This window comes from Eleutherodactylus coqui, chromosome 5, assembly GCF_035609145.1.
Source record: "Eleutherodactylus coqui strain aEleCoq1 chromosome 5, aEleCoq1.hap1, whole genome shotgun sequence".
NCBI classification, from domain to species: domain Eukaryota; kingdom Metazoa; phylum Chordata; class Amphibia; order Anura; family Eleutherodactylidae; genus Eleutherodactylus; species Eleutherodactylus coqui.
The window spans coordinates 140,249,762-140,274,923 of record NC_089841.1 but is presented as its reverse complement, the minus strand read 5'-3'; the positions used below and the strand labels follow the sequence as shown (position 1 = coordinate 140,274,923).

Sequence of the window (25,162 nt, the reverse complement as noted above, 5' to 3'; positions counted from 1 at the left end):
GCCGTCTGCATAGGATTGCGTTTGTTAACGCAATCCTTTGCAGGCTTCCAGCGGTGGGAAATCCCGCCGCGGAATTCCTGCCCGTGTGCAGGCACCCTGAATCAACACAGTAAAAAAACAACAGTTTTTGCTGCCCATAGCAACCAATCACAGAGCAGCTTTAGTTTTACCTCAGCACTAAGGATTAAAAACTATTGCCTATAGCAACCAATCACAGCAAAGCTTTTATTTGATTTTACAGTATAATATATAGCAACCAATCACAGCACAGTTTTAATTTATTTTACAGTATAATATATAGCAACCAATGACGGCGCAACTTTCATTTTACCTTAGCAGAATAACAAATAAAAGCTGAGCTATGATTGGTTGCTTTTGGCGACAAAAAATGCCAAATTTTACTCTAATTGGACCAGAACTGGGGATTTGTATACGACAAACAGATTTTGTGTTTAGATAAAAGATGCAAAGCAAGCGAAGGACCTGTTGGGGCAGAAGGACAGCAGTCACACTTAAAGGAGATGTCCCGAGGCAGCAAGTGGGTCTATACACTTCTGTATGGCCATAATAATGCACTTTGTAATGTACATTGTGCATTAATTATGAGCCATACAGAAGTTATAAAAAGTTTTATACTTACCTGCTCCGTTGCTGGCGTCCTCGTCTCCATGGTGCCGACTAATTTTCGCCCTCCGATGGCCAAATTAGCCGCGCTTGCGCTGTCCGGGTCTTCTCCTCTTCTCTATGGGGCTCCGTGTAGCTCCGTGTAGCTCCGCCCCGTCACGTGCCGATTCCAGCCAATCAGGAGGCTGGAATCGGCAATGGACCGCACAGAAGCCCTGCGGTCCATGAAGACAGAGGATCCCGGCGGCCATCTTCAGCAGGTGAGTATGAAGACGCCGGACCGCCGGGATTCAGGTAAGCGCTGTGCGGGTGGTTTTTTTAACCCCTGCATCGGGGTTGTCTCGCGCCGAACGGGGGGGGGGTTTAAAAAAAACAAAACCCGTTTCGGCGCGGGACATCTCCTTTAAAGTAGCAGCCGCTCGAGTAGCTGCAGTGGCGGAGCAAACTAACGGTTGACTCGAGAATTGACACAAGTGGCTGCTCGAATCGTAGAAACTAGCGAAGCATGCCTGACATTCTTCAGACAGACACTCAGTTTTGAGAAGAACTTCTTGTAAATGCTTGGAAGGGGAAGCTTTTAGATACAATACAAACAGTAACTACGAGTGTCATCCTCAACTTTTTATTGGCCGAATGAACAAACCATGTTCATATTGCAATGCTCTGAAGTGGCCCCAGGAGCCCCCTGAACTATGCTGCTGTGGCGGAAAGGTTTTACTATCAGCGCTTCGAACTCCTCCTGAACCAGTAGACTCTCTTACGTCGGGGTCCTCTTCCGGTTCTAAACATTTCCTAGAGAATATAAGAAAGTACAACTCATGTTTTCAAATGACGTTATTTGGCGTAACAAAGGAATTGAGCGACGTCAGATTTTGGTCGACGTTTAAAGTCCAAGGGCAAATGTATCATTGTGTTGGTTTACTACTACCTGAATCGCATGAGGAACACAAGTTCCTGCAGATCTACTTTATGGGGGACGAACAGCAGCAAGCAGACCGCTGCAAGAACATCCCAGCCACCAGGGAAGATATTGTCTTATCGCTGCACGGGAATAACAGCTAAATCAGCACTACAGCGAATGCCCCCTGGTGCATTTAAAGTAGTTCGGGCAGACAAAACACCTTTTGGTCAACATGAAGGATGTTTCAATGCGCCAACAAGTAATGAAGTAGCCATAGTCATTGCTGGGGATGAGATTGGCAAACGGGACATTGTTTTGCAAAAACACAAGTCTCTCTTGTATTGCACTTGTTCTGTATCGTCGTACCCGGGCTAGTAACGTATACTATGATGTACATTGCACTCTACAACTCTATTACACTGTTTGCTTATGCTGTCCACTGGTAATCCTGAAGATATATTATGACCAGCTTAAATCTAGGCAAGAGTTGTTTATTCACTGAGACAGTAGGGTTCTAGTATTGTATAGATTAATTCACTGAAAAGGACCCACTAGAAAATCTAATTTTTATTATTAAAAAATAACTTTTATTTATCCTATTAAAAATTGACAAACATATATGACAAAACCTCTATGGTAGAAATTTGGCTCAGATACATCGATGATGTTCTGATTCTGTGGTCGGGTGAGATCGATTCCTTCAAAAACTTTGTGAGCCATCTTAATAAGAACGACCTCGGATTGAACTTCACCTATGAGATTAACCTCCAATCCATCACATTCCTAGACCTGCGAATCGCCAAAACACCAGAGGGATCTCTAGAAACAACTATCTATAGAAAACCCACGGCCACGAGTAGCTTATTACATTGTCAAAGTCTCCATCCGTGGGCCCTCAAAAAAGGCATCCCGAAAGGGCAGTTCTTGAGAGCAAAAAGAAACTGCTCAGAAAAATCTGAATATGAGGCAAGGGCTACATGGCAGAAAGGTTTAGGAAACGAGGTTATCCGGACAAGGTCATCAGGGAGGCACAGACAGCAGCATCAGATAAAACAAGAATGGACCTCCTGACAAGAACAAATAAAAAAACAAGATGAGGGCGTTATAAGACTGGTAGCTACCTACGCCGACAAGTCAAGCAAAGTCAGAGGAATTATCCAAAAATATTGGAATATCCTCAGACGGGACACGGATCTCATCGATTGTCTATCTGAGAAACCCTCAATAACCTACCGTAGGGGGAGAAGCCTAAAAGATAGACTGGTGCATAGCCAGGAGCGGGTGAAGTCTTTATAAATTGTAGTTAGGTGTTTGAAGGCTTGATTGGTCGAGATACAAGAATTACTTTGTTCAAGATTATCGTTAGAAAAAACCATGTTGGCCTCTACTAGCCAGGGTGAAGTGTCTACTCCTCCCGCCAGAAAACCTGTCATTTTATACTTATTTATTCACTGAGACAGTAGGGTTCTAGTATTGTATAGATTAATTCACTGAAAAGGACCCACTAGAAAATCTAATTTTTATTATTAAAAAATAACTTTTATTTATCCTATTAAAAATTGACAAACATATATGACAACCAAAAATTTTTTTTTTTTAAATAATGCCTCCGTTATCAATGCTGTGTTAGCAAAGAATAACAGTAATTTTGATATTTGTTATTTCTTTTGTGGAGGTATAAAAGTGTAATAGGGAACACCCTGAAATTGGTCTGTTACCCAGAGATACAAGGGTCACAGAGTAACCAGTTGGCCCAGATTTGGCCTTGACTGTATTAGGGAATAAACCGAAGGTCTCGTATAATTATTCCACTACTTTGGTGCAGTTTAGTATAATTTGTTGAAATTATAATCGCGTAGCTCCGCCCCGTCACGGCACGTGTGCCATTCCAGCCAATCAGGAGGCTGGAATCGGCACACGTGTCGAGGCGGAGCTACGCGATGACGCGTGGAAGGGGCGGGGCCAGAACGCCGCTGCTGCCGGACAGACCCGAAGGCAGAAGACCCTTCTGCGCAAGCGCGTCTAATCGGGCGATTAGACGCTGAAGTTAGACGGCACCATGGAGACGGTGACGCCAGCGCAGGGAAGGTAAGTGAATAACTTCTGTATGGCTCCTATTTAATGCACGATGTATATTACAAAGTGCATTAATATGGCCATACAGAAGTGCTTAACCCCACTTGCTTTCGCGAGACCACCCCTTTATGCAGCGAGAGTCTGCAGTGTTATACCACTGTCACATGGATGCAGCATCTGAGAGGTTAATCGCCAGGGTCAATACCAGTAAAGACACATTTTCATCCCACCCATTTAACCCCTCAGATGCTGTAGTCATCTGATCCCTGTTCATCTCCTCTTCCCCATTCTAGAGCCTCAAAAAACTGTTGTGGCGGCCGTAGGCCTAGTGAAGGCCCCCAGGCTTGCCATCTTATTACTTCTGCTTTATTAGTATGATGCTACAGGCACAGTCTACTAGATTGTGTATTGTACAAGTGATCACCTGTTCAAACCCACTCGGGGGTCTTAAGTTGTGTCACGAGTATTGCAAGCACAACATTAAGCAGACTACTTGTTAGGGTCCATGTAGCCCTGATGATTTTCTCGTTTGAACAATGTCAGAATTAGCTCATTTGCTCTGATAGCTGGTTGATACATTCAGATTAGAGATGAGCGAGTACCCAAATGCTCGGGTCCTCGTTATTTGAGTCAAGCTTTTCGTAAAATTCGAGAGCTGTATTCGAGTAACGAACCCCATTGACTTCAATGGGAGACTTGAGAGCATTTTTGTATAGGACCGGCCGTTTGCCGTTTTTTTCTTTTTTCTTTTTTCCCCGTTCTCTCTCGCTTGTTTGAGCCATATCGTTCTGTGTGGAAGGGCCTTTAGGCTCACACTACAGTACAGGGATTTTATGAGAAGTCCCAAGAGTCAATAAGTGACAAGGGACCTGGTGCAGCAGTCGGGGTCTCTGTCACTAGTTTATACTACCCTCCTTTATGCTAGGCTAACATCTGTGGTGGGGATTCTGGCTTTCTGCTGTTTTATGAGAACAGAATAATAGAATCCTCCTGGCCAAATGGTTCCCTTTTACGACGGGACTGGGCGGTCATATTGAAAAGGAATGGAGGGTTGTTCCGTTCATTCTCCGTCACTGTGCGAGTGCTGTAAAGCCCTCAGTGAGGAATGGGGACATGGGACTCCTTTCTCAGGACTAGTGGGGGTTTCAGTGGTGACATCCTCACCAATCAGCAGATTATTGCCTATCCTTTGCATAGGGGATAACTTTTAATTCTGGTAGAACCCCTTTAACATTGGTTAATCTGATTTTGTACTGTGACTTTGTGCCGTGTAGTCCTAGTCTAATGCAGCGTGTCTTCATCGCTTAGTTGTTTCTAAAACTAACACTCTTTTTGTTTGTTTTTCACAGAGGCAGAAGCAGTGGAAAAGGCCCTCCTCAATCTGTAAGTTCCCATAATGCAGCTACAGCTGTAACCATTTTTCCCTTCAAATAATTCAGCTTTACCATGTTAAGCTAAAATGAAGCTCGTGTAGTACGAAGTTGGGCATAAATACTTCAAATGTGTAATGGCACAGTAATCTATACTGATGGCAAACCCAAGCTGAACATAGAATTCATGAGCTATTGCTTAATCTGTGGATACCTAAATTGTTCTGCCTCAAAAAAATGGAAGCTGAAGAAGAAAGTTAATGAGCTTTTACTGTGTTTTTTTTTTTTTTTTTTTTTTTTTTTATTTATTTTTTTCTTTTGCCCTTGTGAAATGGGTGGGGTGGAGGTGGGGGTGGTCATGCATAGTTGGTGGGAAGGCTTTATTATTCCAAAGGGATTGGAGAGGAGCTTACCAAAACCTTTTTACTGTACTTGTACAGAGATATATTAGTGGACTTAGGAATGATGCCTGGAAGAGGGCATAGAAGGGAGTTAAAGGGGTTGTCTTGCGAAAGCAAGTGGGGTTAAGCACTTCTGTATGGCCATATTAATGCACTTTGTAATATGCATTGTGCATTAAATATGAGCCATACAGAAGTTATTCACTTACCTTCCCTGCGCTGGCGTCCCCGTCTCCATGGCTCCGTCTAACTTCAGCGTCTAATCGCCCGATTAGACGCGCTTGCGCTGAAGGGTCTTCTGCCTTCGGGTCTGTCCGGCAGCAGCTGCGTTCTGGCTCCGCCCCCTCTACGCGTCATCGTGTAGCTCCGCCCCGCCACGTGTGCCGATTCCAGCCTCCTGATTGGCTGGAATCGGCACACGTGAAGGGGCGGAGCTACGCGATGATGCGTGGAAGGGGACGGAGCCAGAACGCCGCTCGTGCCAGACCGAGCCGAAGGCAGAAGACCCTTCTGCGCAAGCGCGTCTAATCGGGCGATTAGACGCTGAAGTTAGACGGAGCCATGGAGACGGGGACGCCAGCGCAGGGAAGGTAAGTGAATAACTTCTGTATGGCTCATATTTAATGCACGATGTAGATTACAAAGTGCATTAATATGGCCATACAGAAGTGCTTAACCCCACTTGCTTTCGTGAGACAACCCCTTTAATGGGTAAAAGGGGATGCGTTTGTGATCTTCAGATAAACCCAGAGGAGCATTTCCATTGATAAGGCAATGCAGTGAGCTGCTTAGTAGTGGCCTGTTGATAATGGGAAAGATTCGGGATTCAAAGTCCTATATCAAGTATGTTCAAGTGTAGTGGATATACCCAATTTTCTATACTTCAGTGACAGTGGACATACACTTTCATATACCTGTACATTTGGGGTCCCAACACAAGTACCAAGTAAAACATGCAGTTGCCACTTGTTTCTCATAAGACATGAGATGTAGGAAGTATGAAGGAACGTTTATATCTTCCACAACCTCCCTATCAAGGAAACTAGAAATAGTATGGCCATTTTAATAGCGTAAATTCTACCTAGGCAGGAAATTGTTAGTGGGGACCAGTTGGATATCGGATGGCAGTGCAACATGGCCTTGTATGCAGGTGTAATGTGAATACCTAGATAGCCCAGGTGTTTAGCGGAGCATTGACATGGATAAAATGGTGTAGAGTGAAGCATTGCTTTTGGGAACGCAAATTGTTGGGGCATTTTTGTAGTGATGGCGATGCCAAGTATTTTACCAAAGGTAGTTTGAATAGAAAAAAAGGTGGGAAATGTTAACAGCATGTTGTCTGTGAATAGACATAGTTTATGGGTTGGCCCCACCACCTCAATGCCATTAATATCTGGACAGGCTATAGTGACTGCTGCTGTCTTGATGGGGCAAAGATGATGGGAGGATATGGGGCAATCCTACCTCTTTCCCCTCTCTAGGGAACAGGGGTGGTTTTATATCCAGTCTATTGCATTTGTTCTTGTTATCCAACTTAAGTTAGTTTGAAAACCCATTTTGGAGTGTAAAAGTTATGTGTTCTCTTAATAAAAGACTAATGTCAAGACAAGAACGTAGAGGGCAATTTACATGTGAGCAAGATGGATGACTCTTCTAAAATAATCACTGGCTTGAGGATAGGGAATGAGTTCTGTTTGATCTCTGAATAAGCAAGTTGAGGAATAAGTTAAGAGGAGTAGCCAGAATGTTCTGCTTAATATCCATATTTAGGAGTGAGATGGGATGCTAGGTATTTATGTCCAGCTCCTTTTTATTGGGTTTGTTACTATACAATTGCTATACCATTTAGCAAGATGATGTAACAATAGGATAAGAAATTCTGATGCGCTTATAATTATTGGTAGTTTTACTGGTGGGTCAGCCAAACGCCAGGTTTATTCCTGAGAGAATACCATTGCTTCTTAATCCATGAGCGGTTTCTCTAGTTGTGTATTTAGGAGTAAGTTAAGATCTAATTAGACATTGTCTACTGCTTTTTTATTAGTGAATGTAGGGTTATTATCTTCAGATAGCTTCCAGACTTGATGGCTCAAAGATTGGAGTGAATTTAGCCCGGAGACTTGGCAGGATAAGTGTGCCTCTAAGGCTGCTTTTAGATGAGCTGAATCTCGTTTGAACGAGTGAGCGATGTCACCGCTAATTCGTTCCGCCTGTTTAGACTGCCTGTCCACGGGCGATATGTCATTGGTTTATCCACAGCGATAACCGGCCGCGGGTAACGCAGTGAATGCTTTCCATAGGCTAGCTATGGAAAGTGAAGCCTGATGTCCACGAGCGGAGAATCATAGTGATTCTCTACTCGCGGGATTAAAATCGTGGCATGCTGCGATTTTCCACGCTGAGCCCATCTATCAGATAGGCTCATCGTGGAGACCTATCAGTGCTCCCCGATCCTCCCTAGCGGCGGAATGTCACTAGCGATATTGCGTCCTGGCCGTGGACAGGCATCCTTAGACAGGCTGACACAAATTAGTATTGTTCAGTCATTCACATTTGCCGTTTAAGTGTATGTGACTGTATGAGCGCTATTTGAAATGAACGATTAGTGAACGAGCCAACAATGGTTTTTATGCCTGCTTAAGCTAGACAGCGAATGTTTGGCGTTCAGTCGTTGGCTTGCATTTAGACTGAACGATTATTGCTTATTTACGCTTGTTTGACCGATAATTGTTCCGTCTAAAAGCACCTTTAGGGTAGCCTTATGGGCTTCCCACAATATCGCAGGAGAAGATCGTGCTTGAGTTTAGATGGATGGATGTGTCAGTGGCCCCCAATAATTTCAGAGAGAATTTCTTTGGTTTGGCTCAGAGAAGGGAATCCTTGAGGTGCCAAGAGACTAATCGGAGAACTAAGATTATGGTTTTCTATGATATCGTGGTAGAGCAATGACCTGACCATGGTATGGAGGGGATATCTGCTGATAACATATGGGGTAGGAACCAGGGGAGAGGAGTCTCATGCATCCTGAGCTGTAGGAGTATTATGGGATCTTCCACCAGTCTGATGTTTTTAAAGGACCTGATGCTTGCTACATGTATATGGTACCTGAATCAAGTTTGCTATGTAGATACTATAATAAAACCAAGCTTATTGTATAGATGCGGTACCAGAATGAACTTGCCACATGGACACAGTAGCAGAACCAGCCTTAAACTTACCTCAGAAATATGATAGAAGTACCACCTGTGCCGCATGGATACACAATATACAATACAGTTTTGCAAACTTTTTCCTAGATGTGTTTTTCAATACAGATCTCTGCAACCATGTTACTGTAGAAGCCCCATGTACAAACGGGCATTTCTATTTATTTTGATTTATTGTAATATATTGTAGTGCCATAAAAACATCACTAAATTGTAGCATCATAAAGTACCGATAAAATGATTTACTGACCCAGTTAATACTAACCTAAAGGGAGAAGGTTATACACTTTGTCCATTTCATCTTCCAGGTTTGCAGCGCCACCACCTAGGTGACATATCTCTTGTTAGACCAGTAGTGGGGCATACAACCGTTGCAGGTAGTTCTTGTTGAAGGAAAGGTTTGAAGTTTGCCAGTTTAGCCTCTTTAAATGTAGGTTTAGGATCTGTTTTCTTAAACGGGACAGGAGAGCCTTCATTGCTGATTATGCTCAGGGGAGGCAGAGATCTCTGTTTCTTGAGGGGTGAAACTACAGGAGCGTCAGCCATGTCTGACGTAAAGATGGTATGATCTGGGTTGGCTGGTGGATACCAAGGAGCTTTTTCTCCTTAAAGGGGTTGTCCCGCGGCAGCAAGTGGGTCTATACACTTCTGTATGGCCATATTAATGCACTTTGTAATGTACATTGTGCATTAATTATGAGCCATACAGAAGTTATAAAAAGTTTTTCACTTACCTGTTCCGTTGCTGGCGTCCCCGTCTCCATGGTTGCCGTCTAATTTTCGCCGTCTAATGGCCAAATTAGACGCGCTTGCGCAGTCTGGGTCTTCTGCTGTTCTCAATGGGGCTCTGTGTAGCTCCGCCCCGTCACGTGCCGATTCCAGCCAATCAGGAGGCTGGAATCGGCAATGGACCGCACAGAAGAGCTGCGGTCCACGGAGGGAGCAGACCCCCGCGGCCATCTTCAACCGGTAAGTATAGAAGTCACCGGAGCGCGGGGATTCAGGTAAGCGCTGTTTTTTTTTTTAAGTCCCTGCATCGGGGTTGTCTCGCGCCGAACGGGGGGGGGGGGGGGGGGGAGGGTTGTTTGGGGGGGAAAAAAAACCCGTTTCGGCGCGGGACAACCCCTTTAATATATAGATGGACAGGAAGGGCTAACTAAGGAAAATTGAGTTTCCTTAGAAGAGCTGATATATGTTGGCCCAAAAGAAACAGGGCAGTGTCTTCAGATGTCTTAGTGGTCTGTTCCCAGGTGGTCCCTGCAATGTAGGTTTACAAGGTCCCTCGGTTGCTTTTAGTGCTGTAGGTGGGCTGCAGTATACAAAGTTTGATCAGATCATATTTGGGACGAAAATGTGGATGTAGAGCTTTGCTTAATGAGTTTGTCCAGCTTTAAACAAGATGGCCTATCCCCAGGACAAGCCACCAGAAGTAGATGGGTGGTGGTTAACCACCTGGGATCGCCATGATCAGTTTGCTGGGCTGTTCCCACTGCAGTGGCTTGGCTTAGTATTACAGGCAAAGTTCTCATTCACTTCAATTGACTGCAGACTTCTGGGGATATATTGTAGTTTGCTGAAAGGTAAGTTCCTGGATGTAGTAGAACAGCGTTTTTGATGAGCAATAATAAATACTGTATTTCCCGTGATATTCCTCTTAGATATGCTGTAGTTTTATATATGAATAATGTTCTCTAAAGAGTCTTTGTCATTTCAATAAGAAGCAGCTAAGGAATCTTTTATCTTAACACAAAGCCTGTATTGTAGCTGTAAGAGGAATGTGCATGGATAGAAAGCTGTTGCTAGTGTTTGGAGATTTGGCTTAGTTTTCAGTAGGGGAAACGGACAGCTCCTGGTCAGTGAGTAGAATTGTATTTATCAAGCGTTCACTTTCTGTATTGGTATTGATTGTTTACATGGTTTCTAATCCAATTTTTATGTAATCATTAGGTGGAAACTTTTGTCCTCTTGTAATGGGCACCCTTGACGGTACCTGGGCCCAGTGACAGCCTAAGGCCCTGGGGAAGAGGCACGATTTACCTTCTCAGTTCTAATGTATATCAATACATTTTGAACATGAATTAAAGTAATCCTCCTGTTTTGGGACAAAATTTGTCCAAGGGCTGCGGGGGGGGTGAAGGCATTCTTTCATCTGGTACTATTTTCTTTTTCCTGGCTCCTCTGATCCATCTGTTCCTGGGGTCGCTCTTCAGGTGTGCAATGTGGCCAAGGTGTTCCTGTCGATACTCGATCACGTTACATTGGTAGTTGGTGCATTCTGCGTCCTGACTGGCCAGCATTGCTCAGCCATATTGGACATATGAAGAGGAGCCCTGGAAGCAGGTGGCACAGCAGCCAAATTGGGAAGAGGAAGGCAATCTAAAACATCCATCCCTTTCCTTTCCCTTTTCCTAGGACCAAAAATGTTAATGCTAAAAATGAGATTGGATCCTGTCAGTCATATTGGGAAGTCACACTTGAAGGGCTTTTTGGTGTGTGTCGTCCCCCCCCCCCCCCCCCCCCCTCCATTTCAGCTTGAAAGCAGAATTTGATACCATCATGGGGAAACTCTTACAAGGGCCCCTAGTAGGAGTCTAAGCGGTAATCTCAGTGGTATTTTTGACTGATTACACAAATATTGGATGTGTGGTGTGGAACTAGAGTAACTTTGGCATATGATTGTAGTGTGTCCAAAGGTCTTCTAAATATTTATTGAAAACTTTTTACAGTTTTGTTGCTATAGAATCTGTGCTGCTAATTCTGACATAGATGCCAACAGCATACAGCTTCTGAATGCGATTACTTCAACGCTAATGTCATTTACTTTACGACACTTTCAGGCTAGCATATAATGGGTGCATCATAGAGGGCTTTGAGGGCTTTGATGCCTTGAGTTTGGGTCAGTAGACCTGCAGTTTGCCCAGGGCACTTGTCCTTAATACCGATGCAAAAATTGGCTAATTGAGGTGGGCTGAGGGTCTGCTCTACCCCTCCCACGTCTGAGCATCACAGTGTAAAGGCCCATTTACATGTAACGATTATCGCTCAAAATGCGTTCCAATGAATGAATTTGAGGCATAATTGTTCAGTATGAATGCAAAAAAAATTGCTCACTTATTATTCGTGGTTGTTTAAGTTGACTTTTCAAGAGGTGAAGTGCCAGGAAGAAGCCGATGAGCCGGCGGCAAGTTTATTTCCGTTTAAATGCTCTGCACGAGTGAAGACTACTTTAGCGGTGACGTCTGCGCTCGCGCAGTCGCTTAAGTCTTTCGGCCTGTTGAAAAGTGCCTTTAATTTTGGAGAGGTTATTGGTGAGAAGGAAGTTATAGACAAGCAGTGCAGGCTAAATTAAGGTGCTTTGTTTATCGTTCATTTCGTACACGCTGGCTCGTTCGCCAACACTGTGCAACACAATTTTTGTAACAGATAAGCAGATACGCGGCTTACAGTGACTTTAGTGCACTGAATTCAAATAAATAAAAAAAATAAAAATAAATAAAAAAAATTATATATATATATATATATTTTTTTTTTGCCATGTAGGTTTTTAAAAAAAAAAAAAATTTATGGTGAATAATGTAATCCGATTGCCATTATATTTTTTGGAAACCTTCCTATCGATTTAATCCAGGAGTCTACCCATTAACCTTGCATAATAAAAAAAAAAAATAACAAAAGTGAGTGCGCAACTATTTTGGTTTATGTAACATATAGGGTATGTTTCCACGTGGCCTAAACACTGCAGATCATCCATCAATAAATTGGAATTAATGAACTGTGTTTTTACAAGTCATTGGTTAGACTAAAAGAATTAAATTCCCAAAACAAAAACACATGTTTTATAGCAATTTTACGGACATAGCAATATTAAAGTAATAGATTATTTACCCCGCAAGGTGAGCATAGTAATTGTACTGGCCCATAGGATAAAATTGTCATTTTTGTTGTAGTTTGTGGGCCGAAGAAAGAAGGCGCATGAAAGATGGCGCAATTTCGGGTTTATTTTTTTTTGATCATTTTACTCCACTTAAAACTTTTTAAAAGTTTTTCAGTACATTATATGGTACATTAAATTGTACTATTGAAAAATACAACTCGTCCCGCAAAAAAACAAGCCCTTATGCAGCGACGTTGATGGATAAATAAAGGAGTTAAATGTTTTAAAATAAAAAAAAATATGCTTTGTCACTTAAGGGGTTGAACTTGAAAATGAGATGCACTAGCTGCTATTCAGTTTTACCAGTGGAATCAGCATGTTTTAATTTTACAGAAACATCAATTACTTTCTGTTAAGAAATGTAAAAAAAAAATTTTGTTGCACAGTGGTGTTCGGTTTAACCACTGCTTGTTCTCAAACCTGCATACTTTAATTGAGCTGCAGGCGCCTATGAATAGTCTATAGGCGGCTTGAACTCCGGATCATCCTAGCGGGTACACCAATTCAAACCAGGCTGTGGTCATAAGCCCTAAAGGAGAGTATTTCACACATTTTTCTTGTTTGTTTTTTATTATGGTAAAGGTTATTTCCACTTTTATTTAGTCCCTTTTAAGTTTTCAAAAAAATTTTTTTTATATGATCTGTTTAATCTCCCCCCCCCCCCCCCACTTTTATTTAGTCCCCATAGAGGACCTGAACTTGCGATCATTTGATTGCTTGTAGTAGTAGTTCAGAATTGCAGTCTATAATTTTTGATGTTGGCTTTCAAGCCATTGAAGCCTTCAGTAGGCTCCGCGCTGCCATGTGGACCCATCAGCACCCACCCCCCACCACACACACCCTTCCCAATTGCCCTGTGGGGGGTTGCAAGAAGGGGTTGTCCACCAAAACTAGCTCCACTAATTTTGATTTTGTGAAATGTGTCTGGCTTGGTGTTAAGATGATTAAGCGCAGTATGGATCTATATTTTTTTTCAGTATGCGCCCTAATAAATTTGTAGAAATATTAATTTGTAATCCCATATTCCCCATATGGAAACCACATAATGAATGACTCTCCCAAGACTAGTACTTTTATGCATCTATAGGTGGTTAAAAAAAAAAAAACAAAAAAAAAACTGTTTCGGCGCGGGACAACCCCTTTAACTTCTGCCTTCAAGGGCTATTACAGGTGGTCTGTTAGCCTTGCTGGTCTTCTGACTTGTAGTGGCTCCCTTCTGTTGGGCAGGCATGGAGCTAAGTCTGACAACTGGTTCTCTATTGGGGAATAGCGCCAGGCCTCTGCCAAAGGGGGACGAGTCTATGAGCATTTTACACCGGGTTGGCATTATCAGACTTGCTGTCAATCGGACATCAGGGCTGAATGGCATGCTGTTATACTTATTCTCTTTGCTTCGTCTTTGTATACTATACATATGGCTCCAGATGAACTAGTCCAATTTAGGGGACTAGGGAAATGCGCATCGAGCGTAGTTAGGTGAACTTGGCCACTTTGCGTGGCAAGCTTTATTTATTTAGAGCAAGTCTTATTAGGAAAGATGCATTGGATTGCATTTATTTCTAGGGCTTGTAGATGGCAATGGTCTATTTTCCCTTTAACAATTAAATGCATTTATATCTGGCTAGATGATCTTGATAAAATTCACACTTTTTTGACAATTTTGGTTCTTGAACAGATTTGCTTATTGGAGCTTGTGTTGTCTAACACCGCTACTTACTATTATACTCCTATGTATGAGCGCTTCTATGCAACATTTTGCGTTCTGTATAAACACAACTGCTTTAGAGCCATAATTGTTGCGTCTAAACACGCGGCCATCGTGCACTGTTTGTTCATCGCTCATTTCTAGCCATATAGAAATTGGTGATGAGCTTGACAAGTGCTGCTTGCTGATGGCATTCTTTCAGCTGGTATCCCGCTGGCAGTTCTCAGTGGGACACCAGCTGAAAGCGCCGAGAACAATGCAGCTGTTTGCATATCCAAAACAGCTGCATTGTTCTCCCAGCTATCGCCACAGTATCCCACTTAGCCTGCATAAAAGGCCCATTTAGTCACGATTATAGCTTAAGATGTCGCTCAAGCTACTCTTGAACGATAATTGTTGTGTCATTTACATCCCAAGATGATCGCTCAAGATGAGCAATCACCGTGCGCTGCCAGAGGAGGATGCAGAAGACAAGCGGGGTGTCCCCACTTGTCCTCTGCATCCAGCTGTTCTCCGCTACGAGTGCCCGGCTGTTATACAGCCGAGCGCTGGGAGCAGAGGATGCAGAAGACAAGGGGGTGTCCCCACTTGCCTTCTGCATCCATCTGTTTTCTGCATGGAGCGCTAGGCTGTATAACAGCCGGGCGCTCTGTGCAGAGGATGCAGAAGACAAGCAGGATGTCCCTGCTTGTCTTCTGCATCCAGATGTTTTCTGCACGGGGCAGCCGGCTGTTAGACAGCCGAGCGCTCCGTGCCGGGTATGGAGAACAGAGCTGGACCGCTCTGTTCTTCACACCCCACCTATCAGGGAGCGGAATACAGCTAAAACAATAGTGCCAGCTGTATCCTGCTGTGAATTCCTGATGAGGCTCATCGTCGTCTTTCAGCACGCTGAAAGACTATGATGAGCGACTGGATAACAAAAACTACATGATGTAAGTGCAGTTAAACGCAACGATTATCGCTCAAAAGACTGCTTGCTTGCGATAATTGTGTCTAAATGGGCCTTAACTCTTAAAGGGGTTGTCCCGCGCCGAAACGGGGGTTTTTTTTTTAAACCCCCCCCCCCCCCCGTTCGGCGCGAGACAACCCCGATGCAGGGACCTAAAGAAAGCTTACCGGAGCGCTTACCTTAATCCCCGCGCTCCGGTGACTTCTATACTTACCGGTGAAGATGGCCGCCGGGATCCTCTTCCTCCGTGGACCGCAGCTCTTCTGTGCGGTCCATTGCCGATTCCAGCCTCCTGATTGGCTGGAATCGGCACGTGACGGGGCGGAGCTACACGGAGCCCCATAGAGAACAGGAGAAGACCTGGACTGCGCAAGCGCGGCTAATTTGGCCATCGGAGGGCGAAAATTAGTCGGCTCCATGGGAACGAGGACGCTAGCAACAGGAGCAGGTAAGTATAAAACTTTTTATAACTTCTGTATGGCTCATAATTAATGCACAATGTACATTACAAAGTGCATTATTATGGCCATGCAGAAGTGTATAGACCCACTTGCTGCTGCGGGACAACCCCTTTAAGTAGCTAATTGGCTACTTGGAGGTATGCAAAGATGATCGCTCAAAACTGTCACTCAAACTGTTTGAGTGAATATTTATTCTTTTTTTTTTTTTTATCATTCATTGCTACGTGTAAATGGGCCTTAAGTCAGATATTATCTAAAAGATTTTTTTTATGCATAGAGGGTCATTGACTAGTGTGTTTACACTCTGTGCATAACTTTCCCTACCTTGGATGGGGGCTTTCACTTTGCTACAAAACTACTCACTGGGGGGCAGGGAGGAGGTTGTTTGCATGCAGTGACTCCCATTGTGTGTGTAGTTGAGGTGTTTGTTTGCCCCTTTTGGCTGGGGGTTTGTTTGCCTAATGCCCCTTTTACACATAAGTGTGACTGAGCTGGTCCCCGCTCCCTGTTTAGACCTCTTTCAGTGTTTCATATTCCTGAGCGATCAGAGTTGTCAGTGCACCAGCCGGCACTGGAAGGACTAATGAGAAGCGCACAATTCTTGTTCGTTCAGTCGTTGGCTGCATTTAAACTGAACAATTCAGTTTTCACCATTTTCTCAATGATGATTCGTGTGTCTAAACTGGACATGGCTGCACTTGGTGACAATATTGTCAGTTAGCAGTGTGCATTTTTTTTGGTCTACTATTGATCTGCTCAGTCCTTCTATTTTAATATAACAAAAGACATATTTTAAGATTCATTTCAGTGATTTTGGGTTTTTGTTGGCAATTTTTGAATCTTTTTCTTCCCCGGTGATGGAGAATTGTGGCGTTGTGTGGAATAAACGCATTTACGAAAACGGCCCTGTTAGGGGTGACAGAACCATTTTAGGGCAGAATGAAATGAATAGTCACACAGTATGTTGGGCTGAAAGAGACACGTCCGTCTAGGTTAGTCTATCTCCCCAAATGTTGATCCAGAGGAAGACAGAAATTCCCATGAGAAAGCAAAGTTTCCTCATTTAAGGGGAGAAAAATGTCTTCCTGACCCCAAGTCTGGCAATTGTAATAATCCTTGAATCAACAACCCTTCTGAAGTAACCAGCAACTATAAGATGTAATATTGTAATGCTTCAAAAAGGCATCCAGGCCTCTCTTGTACTTTTTATTAAATTTGCCATCATCACGTTCTCGGGCAAAGAGTTCCATAGTCTTCCTGTCCTTACAGTAAGAACCTTCTTTCCTCTTGATATAGAGGATGCCCCCTTGTAAAGACCCATTTACACGCAAAGATAATTGTTCAAAAGATAGGTTTTGAGCGATTGTTTTGCATAACTGCTAATGTCCATTAGCAGCTTATCACCTTCATTTGCATGTAAACGAGCCTCGGGGACCTGTGTACAGTTTTTTTTGTTTGTTTGTTTTTTCTTCTTTAAACAAAATAACCCTAATTTTGATAACCTTTCTGGGTATTGTCTGCCCATTCCAGCTATTAATTTAGTTGCCCACCTTTTGAGCCTGCTCAAGCTCTGTTAATTAATTAAAATCTCGAAGTCCTTTTCCATGTCAGTGTTACTCAGTGGTTTCCCATTAAAGCCCCATTTACACGCGAACAAATGCTTTTGAGCGATAACCTAAGATGAAAGCGTTGACTCGCAATCATTATCGCTCAAAAGCCATCGTTTGAAAGAATTTTGAGCAATAATTGTTGCTTGTAAATGGGGTTTAACTTTAAATATTTATCAGTGTTAAACCTCATTTGCCACACTTCTGCCCAAGCCCCCAGTTTATCGAGATCCTCTTGCAACCACATTCTGTCCTTGTGTAGTTTTGTAGCCTTTGCAAATATTGATGATTTACTGCATTGTCTTTCTACCAGATCATTTAATAAATGTTAAAAAGAATAGGGCCCAGTACCAGCCCCTGTGGTACCCCACTAGCAACGGTGACCCAATTGGAGTATGTACCATTAATAACCACCTTCTGCTTTCTATCATTGAGCCAGTTACTTACCCACTTATACACATTCTCACCCAGATCAAGCATTTTACATAGCAACCTTTTATGCAGCGCAGTATTAAACACTTTGGAAAAGGCCAGATATACAAGATCCAATGACCCTCCCCGGTCCAGCCTACAACTTAACTTGTCGTAGAAGCTGATCAGGTTGGTTTGACAGGGCAAACAAGTTGGAATATCTAGATTAGAACTTCATATATAAACACTACAGGGTTTGCACTTCTCCAATCTCCATATTTTCAGGAACACATCTACGTGTATCACCTTCTAGCAGCAAAATGTTTTTCTTCTTCCAGATTTCTTTTGATGGAATCTATGCAAACATGCGAATGGTCCACATTCTTACTTCAGTTGTGGTAAGTTCTTTCTGCATGGATTGTTCCTTGTTGTTAATCTGTGAAATCGGGAATACTACCAGCTGATGCTTGCCTTGCATAGTCGTCACCCCATCCCCTATGTCTTATCTAGACCATTGCCCGTTACAGACATGATGCATACAATTCAGCTACTATTTGGTTAAATGCATTTTCCCATATCAGATATTTGTTGATTATTTACAGAATAATCCATAAATGTCTCATAGGTTGACGTCTCATCTCTTTGACCTCCACCTGTTATGCTTTTTATCCTATTTCATTAATTCAATTAGGCTTAAATGTAGAGACATGTGGACGCTCTTCCAGCTGCCTCACTTGGGGGAATGATGATTTATGGGACTTCCATTCTCCTGATAGATGGGGATTTCAAAGCTTGCAAGCACCGGAGTGGAGAAAAGAGGCAGAGAGCTGGTGAAGGGGGGGGACACTGCTTAGATGGAAGTGTATGCCGGCCGACTATGAAAACACCAGCCGATATACACTTGTGTAAATAAGCCCTGAGGGTTGAAGTGTGTCTTTATTTTAACGCCATTGCAACATCATTGTGCCTGTACACTGCGATAGTTGAGTGATTATTGAAATAATCGGGCCGGAATAACTAACCCAATTTTAAAAAATAATTGTGAATTATTAGTAGTATCTCCATTAAGATTGGTAGGAGTAAAAATTGGTAGGAGTAAAAATTGGATTCTCTAATTTGGCATCTTTTAAACATTGGAGGTGGGGGTAGTGCAGCAGTGAGGTCCCATGTTCAAAGTCAGACTCAAACCTTAAACTCCAGCATTTCAAGGCAACAGTGCTGAGTCAACACACCTGTGCTTTCTGCTGAAAGCATAGATAGAGTAGAGCTGAAATTTTCAGGATGATCCTATTTAGCAAAAAATCTGCTTAAAAAAAAAATTTTTTTTCTTCCCCCAAATCGACTGGCCGATTACAACAGGCAACACCTAGAAAAAACAGTAGAGTGGGCAGTTTTGTGCCGTTTTCACAACTCCTGTGTTACGGAGACCGTATGGCCGAGTACATACGGCCGGGTCGGGTTTCAACTGCAAGATTTTCACAGTGGGATGCGACCCTGTGCCCCTGCAGTGACCTCCACCTTACCTGTCCGTCATCTTCACTCTGCGCTGTGGATGTGCACACAGCCGCAGATGCGCACTGCAGGTCCGTCATTCAAGCGATGACGTGGCAGTGTGAGCCTCTCTCTGCGAGGCTCTCACTGAAATAGGACATGCCACGAGTTTTCTGCAACCAAAATCACGGCCGTCTGTATAGGATCACATAAACAAATGCAATCCTATGGCAGCATGCAACGGCGAAATTTCCACCCATGTGCATTCGGCCCATAGCTCACTGTGTTATGCTGTTTCTGTAGCTCTTGTTCACTTCTATGGGAGTTGTGGAAGCTGCGTGGTGTAGCCACCGCCTTGCTGGATTCTGTAACCCCTGACAAGGCTATTCTAATCTCTTCTGTGAATAGCTAAGGTGAGAATAGCCCTTCAAGAGTCTTTAATATACGGTGATTTATCATGTAAAAATCGTTACATTGAGCAAGTTGTCTATCATTGTCTGATGTAAACTTGTGCAGTGATTATAAAGCAGGCGTTTGCTTGTCTTTTGTTGGTGAAATATTTTATGATGTCCTGAAAATTGGGCCAGGGAGAAGAAAGGACCGAGTGCTCAGGGTAGCCGTAAGAAAATGAATTTGCAATATTCCTGTAGTAGATCTGATCTCCACTGTAGTGGGGCTTTAACTGTCAATAAACTAGTTGCGCTGCCTTCTGAAATCCTTTCTCTGGGTCTTCCCATTTTAGTCCACAATTCCAGAGCCAATTAGGTGAATTAAAGATAACCTTTCAATTGTCACCACAACTTATGCACAGAGAAACACTAGATGTTGCATTTTAGAGGAATTGCAATACGGCACCTCTCTCAAGCCAAATGTATACAAATAAAAAAATGTAGGTTTCTAGTTAGCGGTCCTGCTGGTAAAACAAGCATTTCCAGTGCCAGCAACACGCCTTTCAGCTGGAACTAGAAAAGTCTCGTGCGTTCCATCCACCACAACTGATGTCATTTTGTGTTCCAGCAGGGAGACATGGTGGCAATATTGTGCTCTGGTGGGTGGAAGTAATCATCTGCTGGGATGTTACAAAAACAACTATTTTACATACATGATTAAAACACTTTGGATGTTTTAGATAAAAAAAGAAAAGAACTAATAATATATTTTTAAAGAAGAGCTTTAATTTTATGGCCATTAATGCTAAACCCTTGTTGTACATTCTGGGTAACATAGAATGATGCTTATATTCCATAAATAACATACCAAAAGGCCTTCACTAAAAGGCATACAAGGGGAAAAGAGGGGGAAGTATTAATTAAACATTAAAAAAAGACAGTGGACTAATTCTTCTAAATTGTTTGTCGACTTGTTATCCCTTCGTGCAAACAGAGACAAGCAATCGCCTACAGCTTCCTTCACACGTGCAAGAGAAGCAAGATTCATGTGTTGCGAGATGCACAAATCTCAAATATGAACCCCATTTTTTTGTAGGGCTCATACACTTGACTAATGTTTTCCTGCATGGCACCGCAATGCAGGAAACAAATTGCAGCATGTTCTATCTTTCTGTGTGCTTTTGCATCACATCACCCATTGCTTTCAATGGGGCCAGCGCCATGTGCTAGGTGAACGTGCTACAGGGTCTCCCATTGAAAACCATGGGAGAAACTCCACAACCCTCTAACGCTCCTTCCCCTAAGTCAGTGTTCCCCCAGCTCCAGTCCTCAGGGACCGCCAACAGGTCAGGTCTTCAGGATTTCCTCAGTATTGCCCAGGTGATGTAATTATTGTCAGTGCCTCAGACATTGCCATAGGTGTTCTTACTATAGGATATCCTGAAAACATGACCTGTTGGGGGTCCCTGAGGACTGCAGTTGGGGACCCCTGCCCTAAGTGATGCGGGGCTGTTTTGACATAAAAACGCCTTGCATCCATGGAAATTCATTCTGGTGAGCGTGATATGGGCCCGTGTGAAGTTCGCCTCCGTGATTGAAATTACAAGAAACCTAATTGTTACACATGAACGCAAGTCTTTTGACTATAATTTTTTTTTTTTATTTCATCTTCACAAGTAAGAAAGTCACCCTCCAAATCTATCTTCAGATTAAGATGCATTTAGACAGAAGTTTTAGCGTTCAAAAAATCGCTAGGATGTTTGAATTTCAATAATTTTTTTCAGTGTAAATACAGTTAAACAATACTTTTTTTCGCTTATCGTTCATTTCATGCAAGCTTATTTAGTTTAAATGCTGTGTATTTCGAGTTCTGCGAGTGTTATTGAGAAAAATCAAGATTTTTGTCCTTGAAATGTCATGAGAAATAAAAAATTTAAAAAAAAAAGCAAAACTGTATGAACCCTGTAATAGCAAGAGCACGGGAATCCGAACAATAATCATACCATGTAAATGCATGCAACGACTGTCTGCTTAGGCCTAACTCACACATGCGCTGTGGTAAGCGCCGAGATTTAAATCGGAGCTTTGGCATGTTATACTTTTGTTTTCGGCTTCGCTACGTCCGACAACAGGCTTTAGCACTCCTCACCATTGAGGAGCACTGAATGCTCAAAAATAGAACGGACACCACTCAAAAATCACTGTGCTGAAGTGCTGTCTGAGCTGTCCCATTGACAACAATGGGAGTGTTATACCACGATTAGCGTGCTGCTGAAAGCACCATGTTAATCTCATTTAAAACAGTCTGTGTAAGGGAGGCCTTAAGGCCCATTTAGAAAAGACCAATGTCAGGCAAACTATGCCCGGACACTCGTCCCCGCACATACTGGCTCCCATGCTGCTGCACAGGAGCAGGTATCGCTGGCTCACAGCGCCGCTCTCCATTGACTTAACATAGCTGCAAAAATGATGGACGACGAGCTGAATGATAATCGCTAAGTGTAAATAGCAGCCATTCAGTATTGAACCACCGCTATGTTAACTCAATGGAGAGGGGCGGGGGAGTGCGAGAAGCGAAATCTCCTGCAGCAACCCCCTGCTGGCCACTCTGTCAGAGCCAGTGATACTAGCTCAAGCGTATGCGGGGACGAGTTTCGGGCATCGTTTGCCCGACAATTCATTCAGTCTAAATGGGCCTTTTACTGTGAATGAAGGTGGGTGGGGGAAGAACACTCCATTCCAGCAGCACTGTGAGCGATACCAATGATACTCGCTCCTGTGTAACAGCACAAGAGCAAGCGTCACTGGGACAAGCTACGGGGCGTCATTTCCCTGACAGCTCACACCGCGTATAAAGACCATTACACATTTTGTTAGTTTCTTGTGACATGTGATCTTTTGACTCCTGTCTTGCTACTATTCCTGAAAAAATGCTGTTTACAAAAGATAAGATTAGTTTAATTATGTATTAAGTGTTCACTTTTTTTCCCTTCCTTTCCTGTTTAGGGTTCAAAGTGTGAAGTACATGTGAAAAATGGTAGTGTGTATGAAGGCGTTTTTAAAACCTATAGTCCTAAGGTAAGGAGTCCTGTCAATAAAAAACGGTTATCCCAACTTTGTCCTTCCAGTGGATTTTTAACAGGATTTAAGGGGATTTTCTATCTTGCTAGGTCATAATAAGTAGACTAGAAGGGGGAAAGCAATTCTGCCATCTAAAAGGATCCAAAAGGATCCTGTTTCTACGGCATACACATTGCGGCAGAAATTGTATAAATTTATGTTGAGAATTTGCTTTGTTTATCAAAAAGACAATCTCAGATCTTGTGTAGAAGCATGGGCCATTAGGAGAATCCAAATCGCACCAGCCTGTTGCGGTATCAAATGATTTTCAATGTATTCAAAGGTGCATGTTTATATATCATAAGTGACATCACAGGAAATATACCTCCAAAACTAATAAGAATACATGATAGGCCAAAACTGAAATGCTTAACATAAGCTCACAACTTTAGGCTGGGGTCACACGGGATGTATGCCCGGCGGAAATTTCGCAGTTTGGCCACAGCGAAAAACCCCGAGATTTCAGCCAGGAAAGCGCTGCTTCAAAACCAGCGGCACTTAGCCCTGGGTTTTGAAGCAGCTTGGCTGCACGCTTTTCCGCTGCGGCCGGCGCTCCCATAGAAAACGCGGCCGCAGCGGGGGGAATGTACATTCTGCAGCCGGCGAATCTGCGCCACAGCGCCAGGTGTGGGGACGAGATTTTTGAGAAATCTCGTCCACATGGCTGGCTAATCCCGGGATTAGTGGCTGCAGGCGGATTTGCCGCGGTGAAATTCCGGGCGGAATTTTCGTGGCAAATCCGCCCTGTGTGAACCCAGCCTAAAGGTGTGACCATAACAGACTTCTCAGATACAAAGAAATCGTCATTTTCTCATTAGGATGGAATGCAAGGGAGGGGGTCTGGAGGACTATCTTATCTCTGCCCTACCCAGTAACATACACATACCAGTATATAGAAATGGTTACATTTAACCCCTTCACTAATCATACAAGCAGGATGCTATATCTTTCTAGTCTATAATCTAATAGCAAAATCAATTAACTGATATATTGATCTACAATTTTCTTAACATTTTATTCCATGGGACGGTATGATTACTATGATACCAAATTTGTATTTTACTTTGCTGTAATACCAAAAAAAAGTATATACTGGAGTATAAGCCTAGCTTTTCAGCACATTTTATTAATGCTGAAAAAGCACCTCTTGGGTTATACTCGAGTGAGGTAAAAAAAAAAAAAGCCCGCAATACTCACCTCCCAGCCGGCGTCTGTGTTCCTGGCGCGATAGTCTCCCCAGCGGTGCAGCAAACTGCTTAAGAATTCACCCCGCTGTCATCTCCCTGCTCAGCTTTGAATTCCCCCGCCGTCAGCGCTTTGTAGGTAAGAGAGCCGGCGCTCGATCATTCACAGCCATTCAGTGGATGACATCACTGAAATGGCTGTGATTGGTTTATCGAGCGCCAGCAGTGATTGGCTGACGCTCGATCCAATCACAGCTCTTACTTACACAGCGCTGACAGCAGGGAATTTCAAAGCTGAGCTGGGAGATGACAGCAGGGAGAATTCTCAAGCAGCTTGCTGCACCGCCTGGGAGACCATCGCGCCGGTGACAGACGCCAGCTGAGAGGTGAGTATTGCATTTTTCTTTGTTTTTTTTGTGGTAAAACTTATTAACTCGGCTTATACTCGGGTCGGCTAATACTCGAGTATTTACGGTATATATTTTCTGCCAGCTTTTGGAGTTAGTGTGACTTTTTGATTGCTTTTTATTATTTTTTTTTCTTCAATTCGGCGTGAGTAAAAGTGCAATGCTAGTGTTGTGTATATACAGTATAATATAATACCACGGTATTACATTCTATCGCATTTTGTCAGACAGTCTATGAAGGAACGCCTTCATAGGCATTTATGCACGGCAGCCTTCAGAAGGCCTCTGGCTGCCATGGCAAACAAATGGCATCCTGCGATAGGATTGCGGGTGGCCATTTGGGATCTTGAACAACAATCTGAATTGACAGCGACATTTAGGCCTCATGTCCACGGGGAAAATCAGATCCGCTGCAGATTCTCCATGGAGAATCTGCAGCGGGTCCCTCCTGCCCCGCGGACATGAGCGCCGAAAATAGCAATTTAAAGCATTTACCTTTCCGGCGCGGGCGACGAAGCTCTGCTCTTCCTCACGGCCGGATTTTCATTTTCGGCCGGCGGATGAATTCCTGACGCCGGCGGCACGTCGTCGACGTGCCGCGCGCATGCGCCGGGCACATCCGCCGAGCCGAAGCAAGGGAGATGTGGCCGTGAGGAAGAGAAGAGCTTCGCGGTCCGCTGCGGGTGAGTAAATGCTTTAAATTCCTATTTTAGGTCTCCCGCGGATCCGGACGGCTTCCATAGGCTTCAATAGAAGCCCGCGGGAGCCGTCCCCGCGGGAGACCCGCATGAAAATGGAGCATGGTCCAGATTTTTTCATGCTCCATTTTTTTTAAAATCACTTTTATTGACGATCCGCGGGTATTTATGTACCCGCGGGTGGTCAATGCATCCCTATGGGATGCGGATCCGCATGCAGGAAAT

General features: G+C 43.5%; 1 protein-coding gene across 6 annotated transcripts in view; it reads left to right on the top strand.

Annotated features, from left to right (window-relative positions):
- Positions 1 to 25,162, top strand: part of ATXN2 (ataxin 2) — a 97,086-nt gene that overhangs the window by 13,958 nt on the left and 57,966 nt on the right. For 5 of the 6 annotated variants that reach the window (XM_066603245.1, XM_066603244.1, XM_066603247.1 and 2 more), the window contains exons 2-4: positions 4,951 to 4,984; positions 17,987 to 18,046; positions 22,535 to 22,606. In XM_066603245.1, coding sequence (XP_066459342.1) covers positions 4,951 to 4,984; positions 17,987 to 18,046; positions 22,535 to 22,606 — 166 coding nt within the window. The remainder of the gene's footprint in view (positions 1 to 4,950; positions 4,985 to 17,986; positions 18,047 to 22,534; positions 22,607 to 25,162) is intronic. The other variant, XM_066603248.1, reaches the window with a different exon arrangement.